Source organism: Hyaena hyaena, unplaced genomic scaffold (assembly GCF_003009895.1).
Source record: "Hyaena hyaena isolate Hyena2069 unplaced genomic scaffold, ASM300989v1 scaffold_434, whole genome shotgun sequence".
NCBI lineage: Eukaryota > Metazoa > Chordata > Mammalia > Carnivora > Hyaenidae > Hyaena > Hyaena hyaena.
Window position 1 is genome coordinate 517209 of NW_024081069.1, and position 23995 is coordinate 541203.

Sequence of the window (23995 nt, forward strand, 5' to 3'; positions counted from 1 at the left end):
CAAATAGTGGAGGCTGGGCCCCTGGCTTCATCTCCCTAAATGGTACTTCGTTTTTACTAAACAGGGTCAAAGTCTCCTGTTCTCTTTCAGTAGTTTAGGATTTAAGCAGTTTTCTGTCTCTTTGTGTTTTTCAGATCTTAAATCCAAATTTCATCCAAGAAGGTGAGTTAAAAAGTAGAATTGGGAACACGGAGATTGGCTAAATAAACTGTGACAAATCTGGCAATGAGGTAGCAGCTGTAAATATTGGTGACATCGTTCTGTGCAGTGGATGAGAAAAGGTGCTTAGGATAAACTGTTGAGGTGGAAAAGACCACAACTTACCATATGTATAATTTGTGTAAGAAAAAGTGTATTGATTAAAACCAAAAGTATATACACCAAGATGCTCACAGTAGTTACGTCTGTATCAGGATATCATGGAGCTTTTCATTCTTTCTATTTATCCGTACTTCCTAATTTTCTACAATAAACATTTATTACTTTTAAAATATTTGTTAATGGGATATGGATGATTGGACAATATTAAGCCAAAGATTCTTTGAATCATAACACATGGCTAGGGAATGAGAGGGTTGTGTTGTAAAATGGCTGCATATTCTATTTGTTCCAAATGATGTGAATTTATGTCAATTTGACCACAGTGGCCCCAGAATTCCTTGTGCCCTTAGTGGATGTGACCTGCTTGCTTGGGGACACGGTGACATTGCAGTGCAAAGTCTGTGGGCGGCCGAAGCCCACCATCACTTGGAAGGGACCAGACCAGAACATCCTTGACACCGACAACAGCTCGGCCTCATACACCGTCTCCTCCTGGTAAGCTGATCACCCTGCATTGACACTCCCAGAACCTGGGTGCAGCTTCTGTTCTGGTTACTTAGTCTCTCCAAGAGAACACCTGCCCTGGGTCCTATTCTAACACAAACACTTGGCCTTGATTAGGAGAGAAATTGAGTCGAAAACCACGGGTGGCTCAGGGAAGTGGGCCCTCGCGATCGTGCTCCCCCAAGACAGTGTACCCAGGGCCAGGAGGTTTAAGCGTGGCCTCCACAGCTCACTGCCACCTGCCACGGAGCCTGCCAAACACCTGGCTGATGGCCAGCACATCGCCCCATGAGGCTCAGCATCACATAGGCTTGGCTTAACAAATGAGAACGGTTTTGAAAGACTGCATTCTGAACCCACATTCAATAAATTAAAACGTAAAACTTTATATCTCAAGTCAAGCATAAACTATACCTTCGAAGAGCTTTGACAGTCACTGACTTACATTCACCCAGTTGATCTTTCCTGGAAGGTTCCCTAAGAGAATCTCTATGATAGTGGAAATGGCGAAGGCTCCAGATTTGTGGAAGGAATGTGGGTCTCCCATCGCAACATCCCACTGTTCTTAGTGCTCCTCAGAGTCCTGTGAAACAGTTCCTCCATTAATTAACCTAAGGATAATTTTTGAAGAAGAAGAAAAAGACTTGATCCAAAATATGCAATGCTAAACAGAAAATCTAGCCATAAACAAGCTTCCACACAGCAAAGCTATTTAACAAAACTTGGTTGGCAGCCTCCCAATCATTGTGTTCGTATGTGTTGCCTTGATGATGAACTTTATTGTGTACTGCCCTTACAGTGGACACGCGGTAACAAGCCCTAAGTGCTTAAACATTTATCAAAGAATCATTTAGAATCAAACTCCTATCTATTAACTCAATTTTTGTGCACATGAAATGGTATTCCATTTGGCAAAGATGGCCAGGGCTGGCCCAGTCCTAAGATTAGTGGGCCCAAGGAATTTAGGGTAAGAGCCAGTGTGTGGGGAGGGTCCTGGGACCAGCAGACTCCGTGTGTCTCAGCTGGAGGGAGGGAGTGGGTTGACCATGACTGCTGCGTTTCACTATTCCTGAGCAGTGCTGTCCCTCCTGACCAGGACTATTGGGAAAGTTAGCATTTAGTAGAGGAATTTGCCCTTTACTTAATTCACTTCATTGGTTTGAGGGTCCCACATGTAGGATTTGAAATATTTAAACATTTTAATTCTTCAGTCTGTTTTCTTATACAATTTATTATTGATCTGTGAGATCAAGAATATTTTAGGACAAAGTTGCTCATGATAATAATACTCATAATATTGTATAGGACTTTATGTATTTCAAACCATGCTCTCATTCTTATCTCGTTTTACTCCTTTTCTATCCCTATGCCCCATATACAACAAACATGTGAGTTGGGGGTGACAAGAATCCCCCCGCCATAAAGAAATGGAAATTTAGAAAGATAAGGTGATCACCCAAGGTATGTAGGAAAATAACAGAGCTGGGATGAGACCTTGCGCCTGAGGATTCGACTCAGCACACCTTGTGCCCACCCGGTGGGATTTTACCCATCAGTCAATGGTCTCATTACTGGAGTCTGAAGAGCATCCCTTTGGTGTCCCTAGTGATTCTGGGGAAATCACCCTGAAGATCTGCAATCTGATGCCCCAGGACAGTGGGATTTATACCTGCATAGCAACAAATGACCATGGCACCACATCTACGTCTGCTACAGTTAAAGTGCAAGGTACGGTCTCTTTGTTAGTCGAGCACTTTCTATACTTTTAAGATATTGTTTATTATGGCAAACTCATATGGCATAAAATGGATCGTCTGCACCAATGTTAAGTGTACATTCTGTAATGTTAAGCACATTCATATTGTTGTGCAACCAATCTCTAGAACTCTTTTCATCTTGCAGAACTAAATTCTATGTCCATTAAGCAACAGCTCCCCAACCCCCCTCCCCACCGCCCCTGGCAACCACCATTCACCTTTCTCTCTCTCTCTCTGAGTTTGTGTTAATTGAACATTTTAAGTGTACATTACAAGGGTTCCCTGCCACCTGGGGAAGAAGAGGTCCATTGTGCAATTCCAAGGTAAAGGTCTAGCAAATGGAAGAGAAGGAATCTTTGCTAAGAGCTATCTGTGGCCCACCATAACTTCCCGTATAGTCCCTGGCCTAGCTCTATCTCCGGTGTGCAGTCTTTAGCCCAAGGAAGAAGTTCTAACCCCAAAGTGTATCTCCCAGCCTTCCCCAGGGCCTGGAGAAAGGTGTGCCGCTTGGTAGAAAAGGCCCTAGGAAGAATTTGAGACACGGGGTCAAACACGGGGTAATGTGTCTTAGGTAACTTTCAACCTTGGTGTAAAATGCCGGGTTCTGCAGAAATAGCACTTGACCATAATTTCCATCCCCCGAAGGTGTTCCGGCAGCCCCTAACCGCCCCATTGCCCAGGAGAGAAGCTGCACCTCCGTGATCCTCCGCTGGCTGCCTCCCTCCAGCACTGGAAACTGCACTATTTCTGGCTACACAGTGGAGTACCGGGAGGAAGGTGCGCTCGCTCCCCCTGCCCTTCTGTTTCTTCCTTCGCTTCCTCGGTTCCGCTTCCTCGAAAGGGGGTCCTTCAGAGTCATGAACTACTTGCCTTCGTGCCTTTCATTAGCTGTTCCTTCCTGTGTCTTCCAACTCAGCACAAAGACCTCAGCTCCTGGCCTCAGCCGGCTCCTGCTCTCCACCTTTCAGCAGTGGCTTTCGCCCAGGGGCTGATGACTGTGGCAGGTTTCAAAGTGCCTTTGCATGTACTTTTGTCCTTAACAAGCCCAATCAGCCAGACAGGGACAGTCAGGCCCATTTTACAGATGAGGAGGCTGAGGCCTAAAGAAAATTAAGGAACATGGAGGCAAGAGTTAGTAAGAGGCAGGCCTGGCATTAAACTCCAGTATCAAGTTTGCTAATTTGTGACCTTTCTCCCAGAGTAATAACTAGGGTAGCATGAGCAGAGCTTTACCTCCATCCCCAGATAAAATTTAGAGATTTTATATATATTGTATGCCTTCTAAATTATATATATATATACACACATGTATAATGATTTTTTAAAAACTGTTCATTTTTATTTTTTTAAATTTTTTTATAGTTTATTTTTGAGACAGAGAGACAGAGCATGAGCGGGGGGGGGGGGGCGGGGGGGGGTGTCAGAGAGAGAGGGAGACACAGAATCTGAAACAGGCTCCAGGCTCTGAGCTGCCAGCACAGAACCCGATGCGGGGCTCAAACCCACGAATCCTGAGATCATGACCTGAGCAAAAGTCAGACGCTTAACCGACTGAGCCACCCAGGCGCCCCAAAACTGTTCATTTTTAAATTTTGTTACATTTACATGCTAAGGATGCCTGTGTTAGTTTAGCAATTAGAAACACCTGACCCTGTTACCTACTATCAAGAATTAGTTGAATGAGAAGCTGCCAGGTTGCTCTAGTTGTTACCAACACGTCTCTGAACCACATAAAAAATTACAGAACTGAATTTCAAACAACTGCTCGTTGTGGCCAGAGCCTAAGTCATTTCTGTTCCTCACCATTACTCATAGTATTTTAACTCTTCTTTCTTCTACCACACAGGCCCTGTGCAGATACAGAGCTGTTCATTTCTGCATCTTTCTGAAGCTGTTCACTCTTGGGCCCCCCACTCAGCAGAGAGGTGTTCGTGCTGAGCTGGCAGACATGTCTCACAAAGCTTGCGCTTAGCTACGCACTGTTCGGTTCATAGTTCATCTTATTAACACAGTTCTCTCAAAATCACTTCCTCTTTCTGAGCCTTGGTTTCTTCACGTATAAAGTGAGAGATCCGTGTTCCCAACCTCACAGGGTTTCTGGAGATTTCAGTGTGAAAGTTAAATGGGAGAATTATGGGAAGACGCCTCCTGCGGTATATTACATGTATGGCGTGCTCAGTGCATGTTCCCTTCTATTTTGTTTCCATTTCCAAATGTGTAATTTCTCTCATTTTGTTATTCATAATATATGTTTATGCCTTATTAAGAAATGCCACACGCCCTTCTGTCAATTCTGTGTGCTCTACGTCTTTTCCTTCTCACACATGCATATTTGGAAATGACCAGAAGCCCCAGGCCAGCTGCTTCCGCACCCCTCATGATATACGCAGTCATTTAGGAGACTGAGCCCAAACCTGCCACCGTTGGCCCACGGGCTTTCAGAGCCCAATCTGTAACCCCTTGACCGGAATGAAATGTGTCAGCTTTCCTTTCTTTGTTTGCTGAAGGTCTTTGAAACAATGTCCCTCTGGCATTTTCTTTCCCTCTCCTCGGAAATTGTGCACTAGGTTCCCAGGCCTGGCAGCAGTCGGTAGCTTCGACCTTGGACACTTACCTTGTCATCGAAGACCTCAGTCCGGGGAGTCCTTATCAGTTCCGAGTCAGCGCCAGTAACCCCTGGGGTATCAGCCTTCCCAGCGAGCCCTCAGAGTTTGTGCGACTCCCAGAGTACGGTGAGTCCCAGCCATGCCCCGTAGCCCAGTAGCGGGGGGTTGGGGGAGTCATGAGTCATGTGGATGCTATCTGCCCCTTTTCCTAGATGGGAACCCCAGCCCTCCTCTCCCCTGGGAATCTGTGCCAGGCGTAAGTGTGCCTCACAGCCTCGGACACAGCCCCACTCACCAATTGAAAACGGGGAGAGGAAAGCAACCTGGTTGAAGAATTGGAGTCAGTACGAGTATTTGATAGTTTCCCCACTCCCCACCTTCCCAGAATGTCTTATTTCAGAGGGGCCACGTTTTTATGTGGATGTGTTGGATGATGAAGATATATGTATAACTAGCTACACATGAGTATTTTACAAATGTGGTTCTCATTTTGGCCCCTCATTCACTGTCTCACCAAGCCGCCTTGGTCCCTAGAACATTTGAAAGAGGACACTTGCTAGCTCAAAGAAATCTCTAAGTAGTGAGGTATTCTGCAGTGCACGAGGGCGGGGGACGTGTTGGGACAGAGGAGAAGGAGGCCACCGCAGTGAATAGGCAAGAAACCCATGTCTCTCAGGGAATAGGGAATCCCCAAGTCTCCAGAGGGGCTTCAGAAACCCCGCGGGGCCATCGGCAGTAGCCCAGCCCCCAGCTGAGTCTGAAAATGCTTCCCAGCGCATCCCCAGGCAGTTAGCTCCCTCCCAATAGCCCTGTTCCCTTGGACCCATGACTCACTGGGAAACCTTGGCCCTGGGCCTCTATTCTGTCCAACTTCAATGTAGGTAAGGCGCCTGAGCGTCAGCCCGGCTGTGGTCAGAAGAGCCCCACTGCTGGCGTGGCCCTCCCCTCCAGAGCTACCAACTAACTTCTGCCACACATTTTGCTTCTTGTGAACCTTGGTCCCCAGGGACAACACAAATACACATTGGTGTGCATGCATGCACCCATGAGTGTACACGCGTGTGTGTGTTTAAATTATTGCCAGAGAATTAACACATCTTAAGGCAATACTACCAAACATTCTGCTCAGGCATGTATTCTGGGTTAAACTAAATCATTCAGTACACCACATAGGCTCATTAATGTCTGAGGACAGCAGGGTGAGAGAGCAGTGGTTCTGATGTTTCCAGCACATTCCTCTGCTTTCCTCCTCTGGGCCTTGTAACTCTTCCCTTCTCCGCTGCCTTCCCCCCAGCCCTGATTCTCACTGGCTTTTCTAGGCCTTCCATGAAATTTTCTCTCTCTCTTTTAACTTTTTTTTTTTTTTTTACCAAATTTCTATTTTTAAAATACCCAGAGGTTGCATCTCTGATCGTCCAGAGTTTTCTTTTGTTTATGGAGATGGCACGGGGAGGGGGAGTCTGCTCCGTCATGTCAGTTTCCCCTTGGATGATATTTTTTAAAACAACATTTCAAAGAATCCTGGCCTTTTCCCACTGCGCTAGACTCCATATTTGGTCATGAGAATTGCTTTGGGGCAAGGCGGGTGCTTTCCTGTTAACCTTTTCTTTATTCTTACATGACTTCCTCAGTATTATAAATGGATTCTCTCTCTTCCAAAGATGCTGCTGCTGATGGTGCCACCATTTCTTGGAAGGATAATTTTGATTCAGCTTATACTGAGCTTAATGAAATTGGAAGGTAATGACCCCATTTTCTTTTCCCTCATTCATGAGCACTTAATGACATCACATCTGAATAACAATTTGCTATTAGCGTTTGTTTCTCTTCCTCGGTGTACTCTCTCCATAGTAAGAAAAATGCTAGAATATCTATGTGTACTTTTATTGCTCTTTTTTTAACTTTTTACGTCAGAGGCCTCACTCTTCAACTGTTAGCCTTTCTTCTATTCTAATATAAGAATTTAAAGCTCATCCTTTTCTTCAAAGCACAATTTTAGCTACATACCTTGACTTCTGGTATGTGGCACCTTCATTATCATTCAGTTCAACTATGATTATTTTCTTTGACCTAATAGTAATAGAAATATTTTTAATTTTCCAACTGTGTGAGATTTTTACCAACTATCATCTTGTCACTGATTTCTAATTTAATTAACTCTGTAGTTGAAGAGCTTGATTTATATGATACGGATGCTGATTTTTGTTGAGACTTGATTGATGAGCAGTACATGGTTAATTTTTGTTAAAAGTTCCATGCATTCCTGAGAAGACGGTACAATCACTAATTTTTGGTACAAGTTTCCATTCATGTCCATGTTTCAAGCACAAGCGCATTGTTTCATGGATATTTCCAATCCAGTATGCCCCTACACACACACACACACACACACACACACACACACACACAACCTTCCTGTCTCTGTCTGTTTCTCTGTGCCTCTGTCTCTCTCTGTCTCTTTCTTTTGGTTAGAAAAGTATGTCCTCAAAAATAAAAAAGATAAAAATATAACTTTTAACAAAATAATGAAAAAAATTTATCACCTGTCCCACAAAATAGTTGATGGAAAGAAATGAAAAGGGGGTTCGTCTCTTTATGTGCATCAGTTTGCACATGGTCTAGGGGAGAGGGTAGGTAGTTCTTGCAAGTCTCACACTTCCCTGGATGTAAAAAATAAAAAAGCACCCACAAACAATGGGCCATTAACATCTTCTCCATCTCTGACTGACATCTCTCAATGAAACATAACATTTCCTAGGTGGGGAGATTGTGACAGAGGTTATGGAGGGAGCCAAAATGATTGCTATTCCCATTTCTTAGGCAGGATTTACACTGTAATTCACTGCCTTTCATTACAGCACCTTTCGTCAAAAACCAAATTTATCTCGGGGTGCCTGGGTGGCTCAGTCGGTTGAATGTCTGACTGGATATGGACTCAGATCATGATACCAGTGTGGTGGGATTGAGCCCCACATTGGGCTCTGTGCTGAGTGTGGAGCCTGCTTGAAATTCTTTCTCTCTAAAAATACAAACAAGTAAACAAAAAAACAACTTTCTTAGCTATACTTTCTCTCTTCTTTGAGTGGCCAGAGAGGGGAAAAAGGCCAGTGGAAATTTCCAAGGTGATAATGATGGTGCTTATTGAGTATTTGTAGTGTTCCAGATACTATGCAGGTGTTATACAAAAGGTATTACATCTAAGCCTTATAACATGTGAGATAGTGTTTAAGTAGGTTTCCAGGAAAGGAACTCAGGCTTAGGGAGTTAAGTAACTTTTTCGAGGCCCTACGACTAGTAAGTGGAGAGCCAGGATTCCAACCCCGGGCTACCCAATTCTTAAGCCTGTGTTTATTTTACTAGCATATATGATATCTCATTGTAGAAATTTTTGTCAAAAATAAGCTCTAGCAATTGAAATCTAGTTTGCCCCATTATATTCAAGTTTATGAAGCTAGGTATGACTCCAGTAGTGAATCAAATCCCCACCTGGTTCTTTTTTCTTTTAATGTTTTTTGTTTATTTGTTTGTTTTTTGAAAAAGAAAGGGAGCACAAGGCAGTGGGCATAGGCAGGGGAGGGGCAGAGAGAAAGGGAGACAGAGGATCTGAAGCAGGCTCTGAACTGACAGCAGAGAGCCTGATGCAGGACTCAAACTCACTAACCATGAGATCATGACCTGAGCCGAAGTTGGACACTTAACCGACTGAGCCACCCAGGCATCCCTCCCTGGATCTGGTTCTAAATGAAACTGGTTGCATCACCTGGATGTACCAGTGAATTCCTTCTCAAGATATGCATTTACTGTTGATAGCCATGGGCTAAGACATGTTTTACCTGGAAGAGATGGATGTTTTCATATTTCCCGAAGGGGAGATCAAGTTTCTGATCTGTTCAAAGCAATCGATGGTTTATAAAAAAAAAATCTCATCTCCAACAATCTGAAGTTTTGCTTCCCCTCCAAGTATAGTCCTCATGGTTTCAAAAAATCCTTTAAAGATGCTGTAGTTAACAGAAAGGGGAAAAAAAACATGTAGATACTCACATGATACACATGAAAAGTATCTGTGAGCCGTAGAAGTGAGTCAAGTTTCTCCATCACACCTAAACCTAGAATTCTAGGCCTATATGACTATCTTGTTAAAAATAGTTCTCTGGTGGAGCACCTAGGTGGCTCAGGTGGTGAAGTGTCCAACTTTGGCTTAGGTAATGATCTCAAGGTTTGTGAGTTCGAGCCCTACATCAAGCTGTGCTGACAGCTCAGAGCCTGGAGCCTGCTTCGGATCCTGTGACTCCCTCTCTCTCTGCCCTCCCCCACTCTCACTCTGTCTCTCTGTCTCTCTCTCAAAAATGAATAAATGTTTAAAAACGTTAAAAAACAGTTCTCTGATAATAAACTATTATAAAAACCATGGTGCAGAAAGAAATATCTTCACTGCTAAAGTCCATCTGAAGGAAAGAGCACTTGAGCACAGCACAGTTAGGTAGAAATAAACCACCACTGCAATATAAAGAAGGCAGAGACTTATCCCGGGGAATGCTGCACACAATCCGAAAAGATAGCAGGACCAGGCCTCTAGGTAAGGAAGGCAAGTTGAAAACAGCCACCTGTGTTCCCTCCATCCTGAGACTTCACTGAATCTTCACTAAAGGACATTTTAGTGAGGATGAAGACACTGGAAGAAGAGACAGCAATTATAACAGATTAGAGGCAGAAAACAAGCAACAGAGTGACAAATGACCTAGGAACTATCTCCAAGTCGGTTGTGGGGTTAAGTGAGAGGCAGTGCAACTTTGGCAGCAAAATTCCCCCAAAGCCTGGGGTCCTGGCAGCACCAAGTACTTCTGCGAATCAGAAAGAGGATTGCTGAAGTTGGAGGATTGGCTGAAAGTCTTGTGTGAGAGGTCGTGGCTCCAGATCTCCAGGTTGCCCTTCCCCATCCAGGGAAATGCCGGAAGCTCATTCTCTAGACAGGGTAAAACAAAGTGCCTCTGTCCGCAGGGACACCGGCACAGCTGGGGGCAGCAGAACCTGACTGCAGCAGGCCAGTTAGGAGACCAAATCCGTGCTGGATAATCAGGATGCCAGCTCTCTCTTAGCCAGCGGGCTCCAGAAATGGATAACCAGGGCTTCACCATCTAGGCAGGAAGGAGAGGGATCTTTCTCTGGAAAATCTGACCAGCCCAAGAGGAAAGTCTTAAAGATACTGACTTCGGTGCTTTCCCAATAAAACAGTCCATTCAGATCACTCGACAGTGAAGGTCAATTGACAGGCACCACACCCATAATTAGAGCTTCCAAACAGCTGTTTAGTCCCAAACTTATAGAATAAGCCAACCCCCCGTGCCGGCCAGGACAGAGTAAGCCCACTGTAGCCTATTCCACTGATGACAACCAGAGCCCTGGACAAAATCCAAAACAGCAACTACCTCAGGATTCTGAAAAGTCAATAACAGACATTGGGAAACCAAGTTAAAACTTGAAGAAAATCAAGGATAGTAGCAGTGAGCTCTCTGGTTTGTTTGTTGGGCTTTAACCCAAGCGTGGGTCAAAGCAGGGAGCTGGGCAGCATATACAAGGAGCAATTCCAAAAGAAACCCATCTTTCTTGCCAAAAGACAGGAAAAGAGGTCCCTCTGAGCTGAAGAGAACAGGAAAATGCCTTTTCCTCCTTCCCTTCTCTCTCTCACTGCTTTACTCCAAGCAAGAGGCTAAAATTCTGAGGGAATCCCATCCAGAAAAATAGGCCCATAGGAACCAAAGAATGTGTGGGAAATCTCAGTGAGGAGAGGGCTAAGGAAGGAGACCCCCTAATTCTGTTCATGGAACACCACAAACCCGGGCCACGTTCAAGCTGTGCACGGAGAGAACACATCCAACAGAAGCAGAGCAAGGCTCTGAGAACAGAACCATGATAAAAACCACCGCTCAGTCACCCTGCGGTGACTTCTTAGTCCCAGACTAATCTTTGAGTGGTGCTCATAAGGGACATTCTTTGTCAGAAATAAGGACTGAATTCTATCACAACAAGGAAAATATTCATAGTTTACTGGAGCTTCAACTGTGTATAGCCCTGACCTAGTTGCAAGAATGGAAACACTGAATATTGATTAAGATATTCTGTTAGGAGAACCTGGGTGGCTCAGTTGGCTGAGCATTCAACTTGGGCTCAGGTCATGATCTCATGGTTTGTGGGTTCGAGCCCCACGTAGGCTCTGTGCTGACATCTTGGAGCCTGGAACCTACTTCAGAGTCTGTGTCTCCCCCTCTCTCTCTGCCCCTCCCCTACTCACACTGTGTCTTTCTCTCTTTCTTAAAAATAAACAAACATTTAAAAAAACTTTTTTTAAATATCATTCTGTTGAGAGGACAGGGAAAGGAAAAAGTGGTCATGTGATGAGAAGGAGCGAGACTAACATCTCGCTCTCCAGAGTAGGTGTCAGCAGATTACAATGAAAACTGAAACACTAAGAAGTAGCCACACAAACATAGACCACCCAAATAATCAGCTAAATATAACTGACTGCTATGTTAAACTGCCAGTAGTGTAAGAGAAAATGGGGATGGGGGTAGGAGTTTTAATAAGAAACCTTGTTAAAGCTAATTGACTTTTTAAATCATGGGGATGCATAACTTGGATAAACACACATTTTTTAAAAAAAAAAATTAAGGTATAGCGAGGGCAGCACCTGAGTGGCTCAGTTGGTTAAGCATCTGATTCTTGATTTCAGCTCAGATCATGATCTCATGGTTTGTGCAAGCCCTGCATTAGGCTTCGTGCCTGCTTGGGATTCTCTCTCTCCTCTCCCTCTCTGCCCCTCCCCACCTCAAAATAAATAAGTAAACTTTTTTAAAAAACTGTCCAATTCTTGACCTCAGCTCAGTTCATGATCTCATGGTTCAAGGAATCGAGCCTCCCCCCTCCCCTGCCCTGCCTCCTGTCAGGCTCTTTAGGATCCTCTCTCTCCCTCACTCTCTGCCCCTCCCCCACTCAAAATAAATAAATTTTTTTTAATGTTTTATTTATTTCTAGGAGAGAGAGAGAGAGAGACAGCGTGAGCAGGGGAGGATCAGAGAGAGAGGGAGTCACAGACTGAAACAGGCTCCAGGCTCTAAGCTGGCAGACAGCACAGAGCCAGAAGCGGGGCTAGAACCCATGAACAGCGAGATCAAGACCTAAGAGAAAGTCGGACGCTTAACCGACCAAGCCACCCAGGCGCTCCTAAATTTTTAAACTTAAGGTCATGATCTCACAGTTGGTGGGTTCGAGCCCCGCGTCGGGCTCTGTGCTGGCAGCTCAGAACCTGGAGCCTGTTTCAGATTCTATGTCTCCCTCTCTCTGACCCTCCCCTGTTCACGCTGTCTGTCTGTCTCTCTCTCTCTCTCTCAGAAATAGATAAAAATATTTTTAAAAAAAGAAAATGTTTTTGAAATTATCATAGAGTAGAACTCCTCCTCCTGTAACATTATTACTCTTGTATTTTGTATAAATATATTCAGCTTGGAAAATTGAACCTGTGGGGCATCTGGGTAGCTCAGTTGGTAGAATGCCCAACTCTTTTTTTTTTTTTTTTTTTACTGTTTTATTTATTTCTAGGAGAGAGAGAGCGTGAGCAGGGGAGGGTCAGAGAGAGAGGGAGTCACAGACTGAAACAGGCTCCAGGCTCTGAGCTGGCAGTCAGCACAGAGCCCGACGTGGGGCCTGAACCCACGAACCGCGAGATCATGTCCTAAGTGAAAGTCGGACGCTTAACCGACTAAGCCACCCAGGCGCCCCAGAATGATTTTAGCTCTTGATTTTAGCTCAGGTAATGATCCCAGAGTTGTGAGATGGAGCCCCACTAGCCTGCTTGGGATTCTCTTGCTCCCTCTCCGTCTGCTCCTCCCCTGCTTATGCTCTGTCTTTCAAAATAAATAAATACACTTAAAACATATTAAAATATAGGAAAATAGGGTTCCTAATCAAATGTAACTGTTTAACCACTTCAGATAAAACTTTACACATCCCTAAAAAAAATAATACTTAACTGATTAATGAAGCTTGGCAAAATGCATTCTCCCTTTCGCTTTCCAGAGGCCGTTTCTCCATAGTGAAGAAGTGTATTCACAAAGCTACCCGCAAGGATGTCGCTGTGAAATTCGTTAGCAAAAAAATGAAGAAAAAAGAGCAGGCTGCCCACGAGGCTGCCCTACTCCAGCACTTGCAGCACCCTCAGTACATCACTCTCCACGACACCTACGAATCCCCCACATCCTACATCCTGATTTTGGAACTGTAAGTACAGGTGTCTCTGAGTGGTCCCCAGCTGCCTGGTCATTTATTGTCCACCAGAAACAGCAGTTACATTTTATGCAACGTCTTACAGTGTACAAAGGGTTGCACGTAACATGCATTCTCCCATCCATTTGTTAAAATGCGGTTCCCATTTATAGATTAGAAAAAAATCAAGGATAAGAAAGGTCCTTACAACTAGGGGATGGAGAAACTGGGACCTGAACCCAGATCTCTCCCACTCTGATTCTGATTATGGACTCTTGGGCTGTGCAGGAGTTTAGGAAAAGCTTATAGACAATAGGGGGCAGGGCTGAGATGAAAGAGGGGTTTGAGCATCAATCTGCTGGCACAGCACCCATGGTCTACCACCCAAGAAATTCCTTTTAATGGAGACACTTGCCTCGAAAATATTCTACTCATTCCAGATTTTCTGGGAATTCAGGCAACCATATACTTGGCTCCAGAATACATCAGATAAAGCACATTCTCCCCACTGCTACGCCACGCTAAGGCCACAGCTCGTGATCTATGGTTTACAGAGAGCTAACAGAGGCTAAAGAGACAAGTCCTTTCAGAAGTATTGAGCCCTCAAAATAATGTTATCAGATGGGCGCTAATAACCTGGCAGGGCTCCACATGAGTCTGTGTTCAGAAGAGAAGTGCCTTCACTCACAGCTTCTGGCTGCCATTTTGGTGTTGCTCTTGTGTGCTTGTTCGCCTAGGTGTTTGTGTATGAAGGCCTTTTGAAGCAATAACTTATAAATTTATTGATGAAAAAATGAGAGCCAAAAGGCACACCTCTTTGGCTACACTTTTTAATTGGTTGCAAAGAAACAAGAGAAGACAAAATCAACTCTTTTAATATTTGTAATTCTTGTTTGATACCTAACTTTATATAGCTATGTAGTCACTGGTCGATTGTCACTTTGGATTTAACAAATAACACTTAGGAACAGTCTTCTGGAACCTAACCTTTGGTTGGGACAGCTTCCTAACTCAAACGATGTATTCTGTTGGCAGTGAATTGTTTTCATTTACAGGTGACGATGTGTTGTACCCAAGTTCCAATAAAAGGTATTCTCACTTGCATATCAAGGTAGTGTGGCTGGTCAGAACCTTTGCCTCTTCAGATTCGCCAACTGTCATTCCAAGGGAAAGTGCTAATTACCAGGCTGTCACAGTGCAATGGAAGGAAGCCATTCTTGGAATAAAGAACCTGGTCTCTAATCCCAGCTCTGTGATTTGGGGCAAAGTTTTTAGATTCCTGGGCCTCAAGTCTTCATCTGTGAAGTCTGAAGATTTATTTCCACTTCCCAGACTTATTACAGGGATTAAATGAGATGAATAGTGGATTGAGGTAGTTTGGCAAATAATTATGAGCACTCCCTGTGTGCCGGTTGCTGTGTGGACTTGGGGCCAGAGTGGAAGGAACAAAGATGAAAAGATGTGGTTCTTATCCTTGAAGAGCTCAGAGTCTGATGAGGAAGACCAGTCACTGGGAGAATGATTTCAGTTTCATGTGGCAGATGTTGAGAAAGAAACGCATATTTTGGAGAGGGTTGTTGTGAGACCACGGAAGGGAGTGTGTTCGACTTGAAGTTTCAGAGATTAGTGGAGAGGCGGTGCCTGAGCTAAGCCCTGTGCTAAACTTGGTTACGCTGTGACCAGAGGCCCCCCTTTTGGTGACTATCCAAATCTCTGGTAGAGCTTTTCTCTTCCGGGCAACTGAGGTTCTGATCCCCTAGTCTAGGGGGGGCCCTGGGTGTCTGCATGACCCAAAAGCTCTGAAAGTGAACCTGATATTGAGGCTTTCAGGTCTCAGAGCAGTACCGCAAGAAGTCCAGGGGTGAGGTGCATCTAACAAACCCAGGCCTACTCCACTCCACTCCATGTTAATCACTCCCACCCCAGCCCCGGCAAGGCTTTGCTCCCACCAAGGAGAGCAGAAGAAGAGACCAGTGGGAAGGAATAAGCTAGAGAAGAGAACGGAAACGTGGCTGGGGGGTGAGGCTCAGCTGTGCTCAAAGGTTGTTTCTGACTCTGGGTTAAGCTCCTCTACCTGAGTATTTCCTGGGGATGCGCCTTTGACAGCCCAGTGCACATTAGAATGTCAGTCTGACATCTGGTCACTCTTTGCTAAAGAGGGCACAGGGTACCTGAAAATATTTACTGAGCATTTACTATTTCTACCAATTATGTTTAAATGCTGCGTTGTCTCACTTGATTCTTGCATGACCCACATAATGAAGTAGGTGTTACTGCTGTTGTTGCCATTCTCATTGAAAGATGAAGAAACCGAAGCACAGAGTTTTCCAGTTTACCCCCAGCCCGTAGGTTGCAGAATCAGGATTCAAATCTGGATCTGGCTGGCTCCCCCTACCATGTCTTTAGCCAACAGTTTTTTAAGATTGGAAACTTGCTCCAAAGGGAGAGGATCCAAAAAGGGGTCAAGAACACCAGGGACAAACTTTGCTGACTTTCAGTGTTAGATGCAAACACTGACAAATAAAAGCAATTTGCAAAATGTATTTGAGGCAGCCCGCAGCCCAGAGGCTCCAGTTAATCGGAATATTGAGGGAGAGCAACTCTTTCTCAAGTCATTCTCCCTTTTGCAATCTAACCTCTTAAAGGAGCGCCAGACCTTTTTCCTCGTGACTTTTAGCAACATAAAATGTGTTTTAAGGTTACACAGATTTCTTCCGTGGAGCACATCACAACTGCAATTTTTTTTAATTAATTAATTTTCATTCTGAGCCTTATGGTAACTCCAGGCTCTAATTAAAATATGTGCGTGTGCAATAGCTAAAACATGGAAAGAGCCTAAGTGTCCATCAACAGATGAATGGATCAAGAAGATGTGGTTTATCTATACCATGGAATACTACATGGCAATGAGAAACAATGAAATCTGGCCATGTGTAGCAACATGGATGGACCTTGAGGGTGTTATGCTGAGCGAAATAAGTCAGGCAGAGAAGGACAAATATCATATGTTTGCACGTATAGGAGGATTAGGAGGAACTTGACGGAGGAACAAGGGGGAGAAGAAGGGCGGAAATGGTGGGGGAAAGGGAGAGAGGCAAACCATGAGAGACTCTTGAATGCTGACAAAAACTGAGGACTGATGGATGTGGGGGGGAGGGGGGGATGGGCATGGAGGAGGACACTTGTGGGGATGAGCACTGAGTGTTATGTGGAAACTAATTTGACAATAAACTATTTGTAAAAATAAAATAAAATAAAATAAAATACGTGCGTGTGGCAAATGGATCTTCATTTCTAAGGCGGACAGGAGAGATTTTAGAGCTCTTATGGATTTGTATTGTGTTACTTTACCATTTCTTTACAAACGTATCTCCTTTGCTTTTTCCTTGCTCCCTGCTTCCAGGATGGATGATGGCCGGCTCTTAGACTACCTTATGCATCATGATGAGCTGATGGAAGAGAAAGTAGCTTTCTACATCCGAGATATCATAGAAGCCCTGCAGTATCTTCACAACTGCAGGGTTGCCCATTTGGACATCAAGGTAATAAGAAATAGCTACCCTTGCAATGAGGTGGCTCAGTCCAACCTGTTCATCATTACCCTTGAGGGACGTACCTTCTAATTCATTTCATTTCCTTAGAGTCCTTAGTAATATTAAACAGAAACGAGGTTGTCACACAACTTAAGTGTGTTTTTCATGAATTAAAGAGAACACACCAGAGTCACAGGGATGTCCGGGGTGAGAGAAAGTAGGGAAGCTTTTAGCACTTCGTCTAACATTTTAGAAGGAAGCCAAAAATGTCCGTTTTTTTACGGTGCTCCCAAAGAAGGCTCTCTTTTCCAAAGTGAATAATCCATTCTTTTTTTTCTGAGACAGTGCAGAATTCTGTAAGGGGTGGTTGAGAAGACATGATTTTCAGTGTCAAACAGCTTCTCTGAAGGGCCACCCTAACTCGGAATTTAGTCTAGTTTGAGCTCCCCTGTGCACTTTGCATAGGCGATTTCTCATGCTCTATAGGCTTTTTCAAAGAATAGCAGAACCGTGTTTGAACCACCAGAGTCGTACTGGTAGTCAAGACAGAAAGCTGAACTTGCCTTCTCTTCTCCCTCACGCCTGGGTCTCCTCAGCCTGAAAACCTGCTCATTGACCTTCGCATTCCAGTACCTCGAGTGAAGCTCATAGACCTGGAGGATGCCGTCCAGATCTCGGGGCACTTCCACATCCACCACCTGCTGGGGAACCCCGAGTTTGCCGCCCCAGAAGTGATCCAAGGCATCCCCGTCTCCCTGGGCACAGACATCTGGAGCATTGGGGTACTGACGTATGTCATGCTGAGTGGCGTGTCCCCCTTCTTGGATGAGAGTAAAGAGGAGACATGTATCAACGTGTGCAGGGTGGACTTTAGCTTCCCACATGAATACTTCTGTGGCGTGAGCAATGCTGCCAGAGACTTCATCAATGTGATCCTGCAGGAAGACTTCCGGAGGAGGCCCACAGCAGCCACCTGCCTGCAGCATCCCTGGCTGCAGCCCCACAATGGCAGCTACTCCAAAATCCCCCTGGACACCTCCCGCCTGGCGTGCTTCATAGAACGCCGCAAGCATCAGAATGACGTGCGGCCTGTCCCCAACGTCAAGAGCTACATCGTCAACCGGGTAAACCAAGGGACGTAGCCATCTCCTAGCCCTTGGGGTTTCACATGGAAGTGCAGTGTGAACCAAAGCAAGACTGAATGTCTGTAAATAATTCTGTTAGTTCACTCCATGCAGTTCTCTGGATCGAGAGATGTACCTCTTAAACCTCATCAGGGGTTATTCAGGGTCTGGGCAGCCGTAAAATTACCCTAAATCCAGGGGCTTTTCAGAAGGTCATTCGGAAGAGGTAAAGATGCAAAGAGTCACCCAAACCATTAAAGAGAAGGCCAAGGAGAACAAGAATATTAGCTGTTAGACGATTTTAATAGTGTGTTCCAAAATGAGTGGTTAACTGGGCAAACCCAAAGCTCACTGTAGTGAGCATAAAAGGTTTCTAACTCTGCTGAAATTTTAAGCAAAAAGTTCTATTTAACAGAGATGTCGTGTATGCCAACTATTCTGGTTTAGATTACTTAGATATAGTTTCTTAATAGGATACATATACACATACAGTAAAATATATTCCATTCAGTTTTCAGAGTTTTATAATATAGAGGTATATATGAAATCAATCATAAGTAACTTTGAGTGCTCCAGTTAAGACAGTAATTTATTTACCGAAGCATTACATTGTTTTGACTAAGCACAATTAGATGACAAGTTTTTTAGAGCATTTTATAAATCTTGTATAGAAATCTTTTACCAGAACCTGTGCATTAAGAGAAAGCAACGTTACCTTTTGCAGTCGTGAATGAGATGATTTTTCTCTCAGTCACAAGTATTTGATTAACATAGGTTCTGTATATGAAACGCTACCCCCAAATTCACCGGCAGCTTAGAGTTCATCTGGCAGGAAAGCCTGCCAGGAAAGAAGTCCAAATACAGTAAGAGTTCTGGGGTTATTTTTATGTCTACACTCGGTTTGAACTAGGTAATGAATATAACAGGTTCATACAAAAGGGCAAATAGAAACCTTTCCTATGGTTCCTAAGACCAACGTAACAACGCTTTCTGACTTCTTCTACAGCTGTAGAAGGCAGTCCTCAGAAAGTTGGTTTGCTTTATTTCTAACCCCTTCTGGAAGCTAAGGGGTGCTTACCAAAAGGAGGCAGCCATATAGGCCTTATAAAGGCCTGGTCCCAAGTCCTTTTTGAAGCCATGGAATAAAATCTGATACATCACTCTAACAGAGCATTGAGTTTCGACTGTGATTCCAATACCCGTCACCACTCAGCCGCTGATATTTCCCTGGACCAAAAGGACAAATTGCACTTTGAGGCCAACGCTGCTTCCCGGCATGTGTTCTCCACTCCCAGTGATTATGAACTGCCCTTTCCCCAGCTAGTGGGGGAAAAAAAAATTCAACCTGGGCATTTCATGGTTGTTTTTCTTTCTTTGTTTTTGGGGAACAATTTTTGGGGGTTTTTTGTGTGTTGGTACTTGACCCACCCTTTGTTTTCTAGGATATGCAAATAATATTTTTAAAAAATAACTCAAGTGTTTGTCCTCAAATCAGTTTTAATGGCATTGCTTCTCTCCTATGATAGGATTGAGAAAATTAAAATCAAGCTGCACAAAAGTGCAAGCAGAGAGTTTATGAAGGATAAATAGAATTACAAACCTATCTAAATGAAAAGGAATGGTGGAAACGAAGTCTGAACTTTAATATATAAAAACACTTATTCCCACAGCGGAAATATAGAATTAAAACCACTCATCTGTCTTTTCCATTGGTCTTAGAGTCAACTTCCTCATCTACCCTCCGCCTCATCCCATCCAAGATTATAGATTAATCAATTAGTAGAAAGTACAAGCAATAAGACTAGATAGCACTTCGTATTTTTAGGATTAACCAAATACGTGGAAACTGATTCCAACTGTTATTTGGTTCCTAGTTTCGAATGGCCCTGGGTCACCAAGGCGCCCTCCCTCAGAGATCGCCCTTGACCAACCCTCCCTAGTCTTCATTTAAACCTACATGTATATACAAATACTATCTGATCTAATATTTTAAAATTTAAAACATATTTACTAAAAAACCTTTTAGTAAACATGTCTCTATTGTGAGATCTAGCCTAAAAGAAGCCTGGTCCCTAGGGCTAGTCACCGGATGGAGGGCAGGCACTGAGGATTCCAAATACCCATAAAATGTGACTTGGCAAGGTCTGTTTCATCCACTGTGCACAGCAACTAAAGAAATCTGTGCTGAGTCCTTTTGAGTGTGTATGACCATGTAAGAGACTGGTTGAGATTCTGCTGGAGAAGATTCGAGCCTTGGACAGTAGTGCACAGAGGGCACAGGAGAGAATTCATGAAATCATGTTGTGGGAGGGAAGCTGACAGAATGGTGGAGCCAAAAGTTTTATATCAGCTTTTACATCAGAGTTGGAACAGCCCAGGTGTGGGGTTGCGTGGAATTTCCCCTCCCCACAAGTACACATGCTGGGGAAATGGGGAGACAGGAGAGGCAGGACATAGAAATGAAAAGTAGGATGATTCTGTTAACTGGAGCCAAAGTACAATCATTAGAATTAATTTAACAGAGGCCCCAAGAGAAAGGGTGTGTATTTTATATAGTTTGATAACTGAATTAAACTAACAGAGAGGTTCCCTGTCTGCAAAGCCCCTGCCCACTCCCCGACAGAAGTAATTTAGCAATCCTGGCTCAAGAATTCTCCATAGGGAGCTGGAAATAACAAGGAAGGCTTTAACAGGGAAGCCCAGAAGGTGGGGCTTGGGAAATGTACTTGAGGTTGCTCTGTGGGCAACCATGGGGGGGGACGGAGGATTAATAACCACTTTCTTGTACCTGTTTTGGCAGATAATTGCTTTCTGGTAGAGAGGGGAAGAAGAGAAAATGGTCCACTTCGACCATAGTTTTTGAAATCAAAACTTAACTGGGAATTAGTGGAAGTGAGCTTCCAGTTGAAATGGGAAAAATTAGTGTTGGTTAATGTCATAAATTTCTTGCTTGTTTTTTTTTCATTGCATAGAGTTTTGAGGTCTGTTTTGTTTTGTAAGGGTGGGATGCAGAAAGAAGAAAAGATCAGGGACAACTCATAATAATTTTTTAAAGATATAATGATTTACTGCATCTTTTACATTTGTTTCAAATTAAATAGATTTATATCCACTTACAGCTGAATGTGGGAAAATTTTTAAGAAAAAAATTGCAATGTGGAGGTGTCCTACAGGACTCTCACAGCCATAAACACTCTTGGGGGAGAAGAGGAAGCAGAGGAAAAGCTGGCTTCACCGCTTTGTCGTTCACAAAGCCTTTATAAATAGTAGTGCCTTTCAGAGGGGAGGATGGGAGATAAAGAAATTCATTGTATGTAGATTGATTGATACTGCAGCATTTTTTTCCTTTATGTTAAAATATCTTTTAAATGAAAACATCTGAATATAGGGTGAGGCCAGGAATTCTTGGGTTTCACCCTCAAGCTATTCCTGATTCGTCCTTTCTTACAGAAAGTCTTTGTTTTTTCTGTCCCAAAAGTCCCCATTGTTAAAATGGGATAGGGGGTGGGGGGGGGGAGAGGAGGGACTTTAATCTCATAGGAATGTAGGGAAAATAGCATAGTTGGGATGTCTAAAATACACTTTGATTTTTTAAAAAGTGCTACACACTGCCAGTGCTAAGAACTTTATTAATAGTAACTTTGAACATTCCAGGTTTTCAATATTCATGTTTTAGGATACCATTTGCAAACTCATAAGATTAAATTCTGTAATTTGATTTTAATTGGAAGTACCAGGTGCTCTTTGTCTAAATGTTATTTGGTCTTAGCCTGTAATTTCAATAATTTAAAAAGATTGTCTACAGAAATAGGTTAGGAGAGCTGATGGTCTTATGTGAATAAATTGCTTTCTCCAGGATTTCTGATGGCAGACACAAATTAGGGTGCCCTCCGAAGCAATTGCTATTCTCTCTTCTCAAGCTGTTTGATCTGGAAACATTGTCAGAGAAGAACCCAAACAGCCACTTCCCTCACTGGAAGGGTAGAAGTAAGAATAAAATATTGTCTGATATCACAACTCATTTCTTCAGAATCTCACTGACATCCATTGTGAGAAGCAAATTACATGCACAGGGTGTAGAAATGAATGGAACTGTTGGGTTTTAAAGGGGAAACCTTAGATTTTTTTTTTTTTTTTTAGATAAGTGTTTCAGAAGTAGCATATTTGCTTTCCCATAGTCTCCATGATTTAGTGCCCATGAGTTAGTCATTCCTGTTTGCTTGCCTATGTGAAAGAACATGGAAATTTAGATTTGTGAGGACATGAGGGAGCAAATACGTTATAAACTAGATGGTGGTCATTTCTGTGTATTAACTGAAACTTTGTCCCCTACATTTGATAGAGGAGGAAATATGGCAAACATAAGAGGTCTCTGCTGTAGGGCAAAAGTGCAAACTCACCACTCCCTTGTTCGGTTTTGAGGAATGTGGGCTTTATTCCTTTCTCTCCTGTGTAGCATGTCTGTGGGGTCTGGGTTAGACTAACACTGTATGTGGGCTTCCAGTGGGTTTATTTGCATTGTGATTTTTCTTAACTATTTAATGTCTAGGGATCGTTTGTAAATTAATAATTAAACCTGGGGCCGGTTTAGAAAAGATAAGTTTCATACATACTCCACTAAGAAAAGGGAAGCTACCATGTTAATATTTATTTTCTAAAACCTATATGGCTCTCAGTTGTTTCATTAATTCTAGAGGGTTGGAAAGAGCTGAAATTTGTCCATAGCACTAGACATTTTAATAGGAAATATTATTCACATGAGAAATCTATATAGAAATAGTAGAACACAGAAATATCATAGGCCATATCTTCTATGAAAGGCATTTCTGCATTTTTCAAATGTGTAGAAGTTAGAGGAGAGGAAAAATCAATTACTCTATGACAAATTTTCATCTTTAAGGGTCATTTATAGGAAGCTTGAAATTAATACTCGTGAAAGCCTGAAATACTCAGAGGCTATTGTGTTTTGTCAGCCTGTTTATTGGGAGATTCTAAAATGTGGTCAGATTTAGTTTTATTCAAATGATTGAGATTAATTGTTTATTCAGATACCTATTATTTCAGAGGGTGAGGATAGCTGAGAAAAGAGTGGGTGGTGGGAAAAAAGTGCAAATAAAATTTGACAAGCTAATTTGCTAGCCCAGGGATAGCTAGCATTAAGAGTTCCATCAATGCCTGACTTCTATCAAGAGTTGAATCCACATCCTGGAGTATTATGGGGACTGTTACCATGCTCTCAGAGACTGTGGTTATGAATTTGAAGTTAACAAAACGTTTATCTCCTCTTACTAACTTAAGCCATATCTGTCATCTCTGTGTCTGATTTTTTTTTTTTTTTTTTTTTTGACCCTGGTGCTTTTACTTCTGTTTCTGCCAAACTCCAGCCTGCTCTATGGGGAAGGTGAGTAAAACCAGTAGTTAGGACCAATGTGAAGACTGTGAAAAATACTAAACATACCCATCAGAATGAGATCCTAGTCAGAGAACAGTAGTGATCAAAGTGCAAACTGTTGGAAAATATGGATATATGTACACCTGTACATGTATATAGTGTATAATATGTATGTATATGTTATTGCTCACATGCAGAAATCTATCCAGTTGAAGACAGCCCAGGTCGGTCAGTTTTTCTGCTGGAAAACCATTTAGGGCCATTCAAAACCATTAGGGCTGATGGGTGGAGTTAGGGTCTACTCATTTGGGAATTACTTGCTGTCCTTTGAAGTCCACAGAGCCAAGTGAACAAAGCCTGAAACATAATGGGGCCATCATTTAGGCTATCTGTTTACTCCTAGGGTCAGGAATATATTTATATTTGAATTATTAATAGTTGGTTTGCAAACTGCAATGACACCTCTTGGTTTTGAGTGACCCCTCCCCACCAAGTCTATTGG

The 23995-nt window shown here is 43.2% G+C and overlaps 1 protein-coding gene across 2 annotated transcripts in view; it reads left to right on the plus strand.

Annotated features, from left to right (window-relative positions):
• The window catches only part of LOC120245862 (kalirin-like), a 118103-nt gene extending 97019 nt beyond the window's left edge, over positions 1 to 21084 (plus strand). For both annotated transcript variants that reach the window (XM_039253031.1, XM_039253032.1), the window contains exons 19-27: positions 135 to 162; positions 645 to 816; positions 2432 to 2553; positions 3228 to 3359; positions 5150 to 5314; positions 6850 to 6928; positions 13259 to 13459; positions 16848 to 16986; positions 17574 to 21084. In XM_039253031.1, the coding sequence (XP_039108962.1) occupies positions 135 to 162; positions 645 to 816; positions 2432 to 2553; positions 3228 to 3359; positions 5150 to 5314; positions 6850 to 6928; positions 13259 to 13459; positions 16848 to 16986; positions 17574 to 18119 (1584 nt within the window). In that variant the 3' untranslated portion in view covers positions 18120 to 21084. The remainder of the gene's footprint in view (positions 1 to 134; positions 163 to 644; positions 817 to 2431; positions 2554 to 3227; positions 3360 to 5149; positions 5315 to 6849; positions 6929 to 13258; positions 13460 to 16847; positions 16987 to 17573) is intronic.
• The last annotated feature ends 2911 nt before the right edge of the window (positions 21085 to 23995 follow it).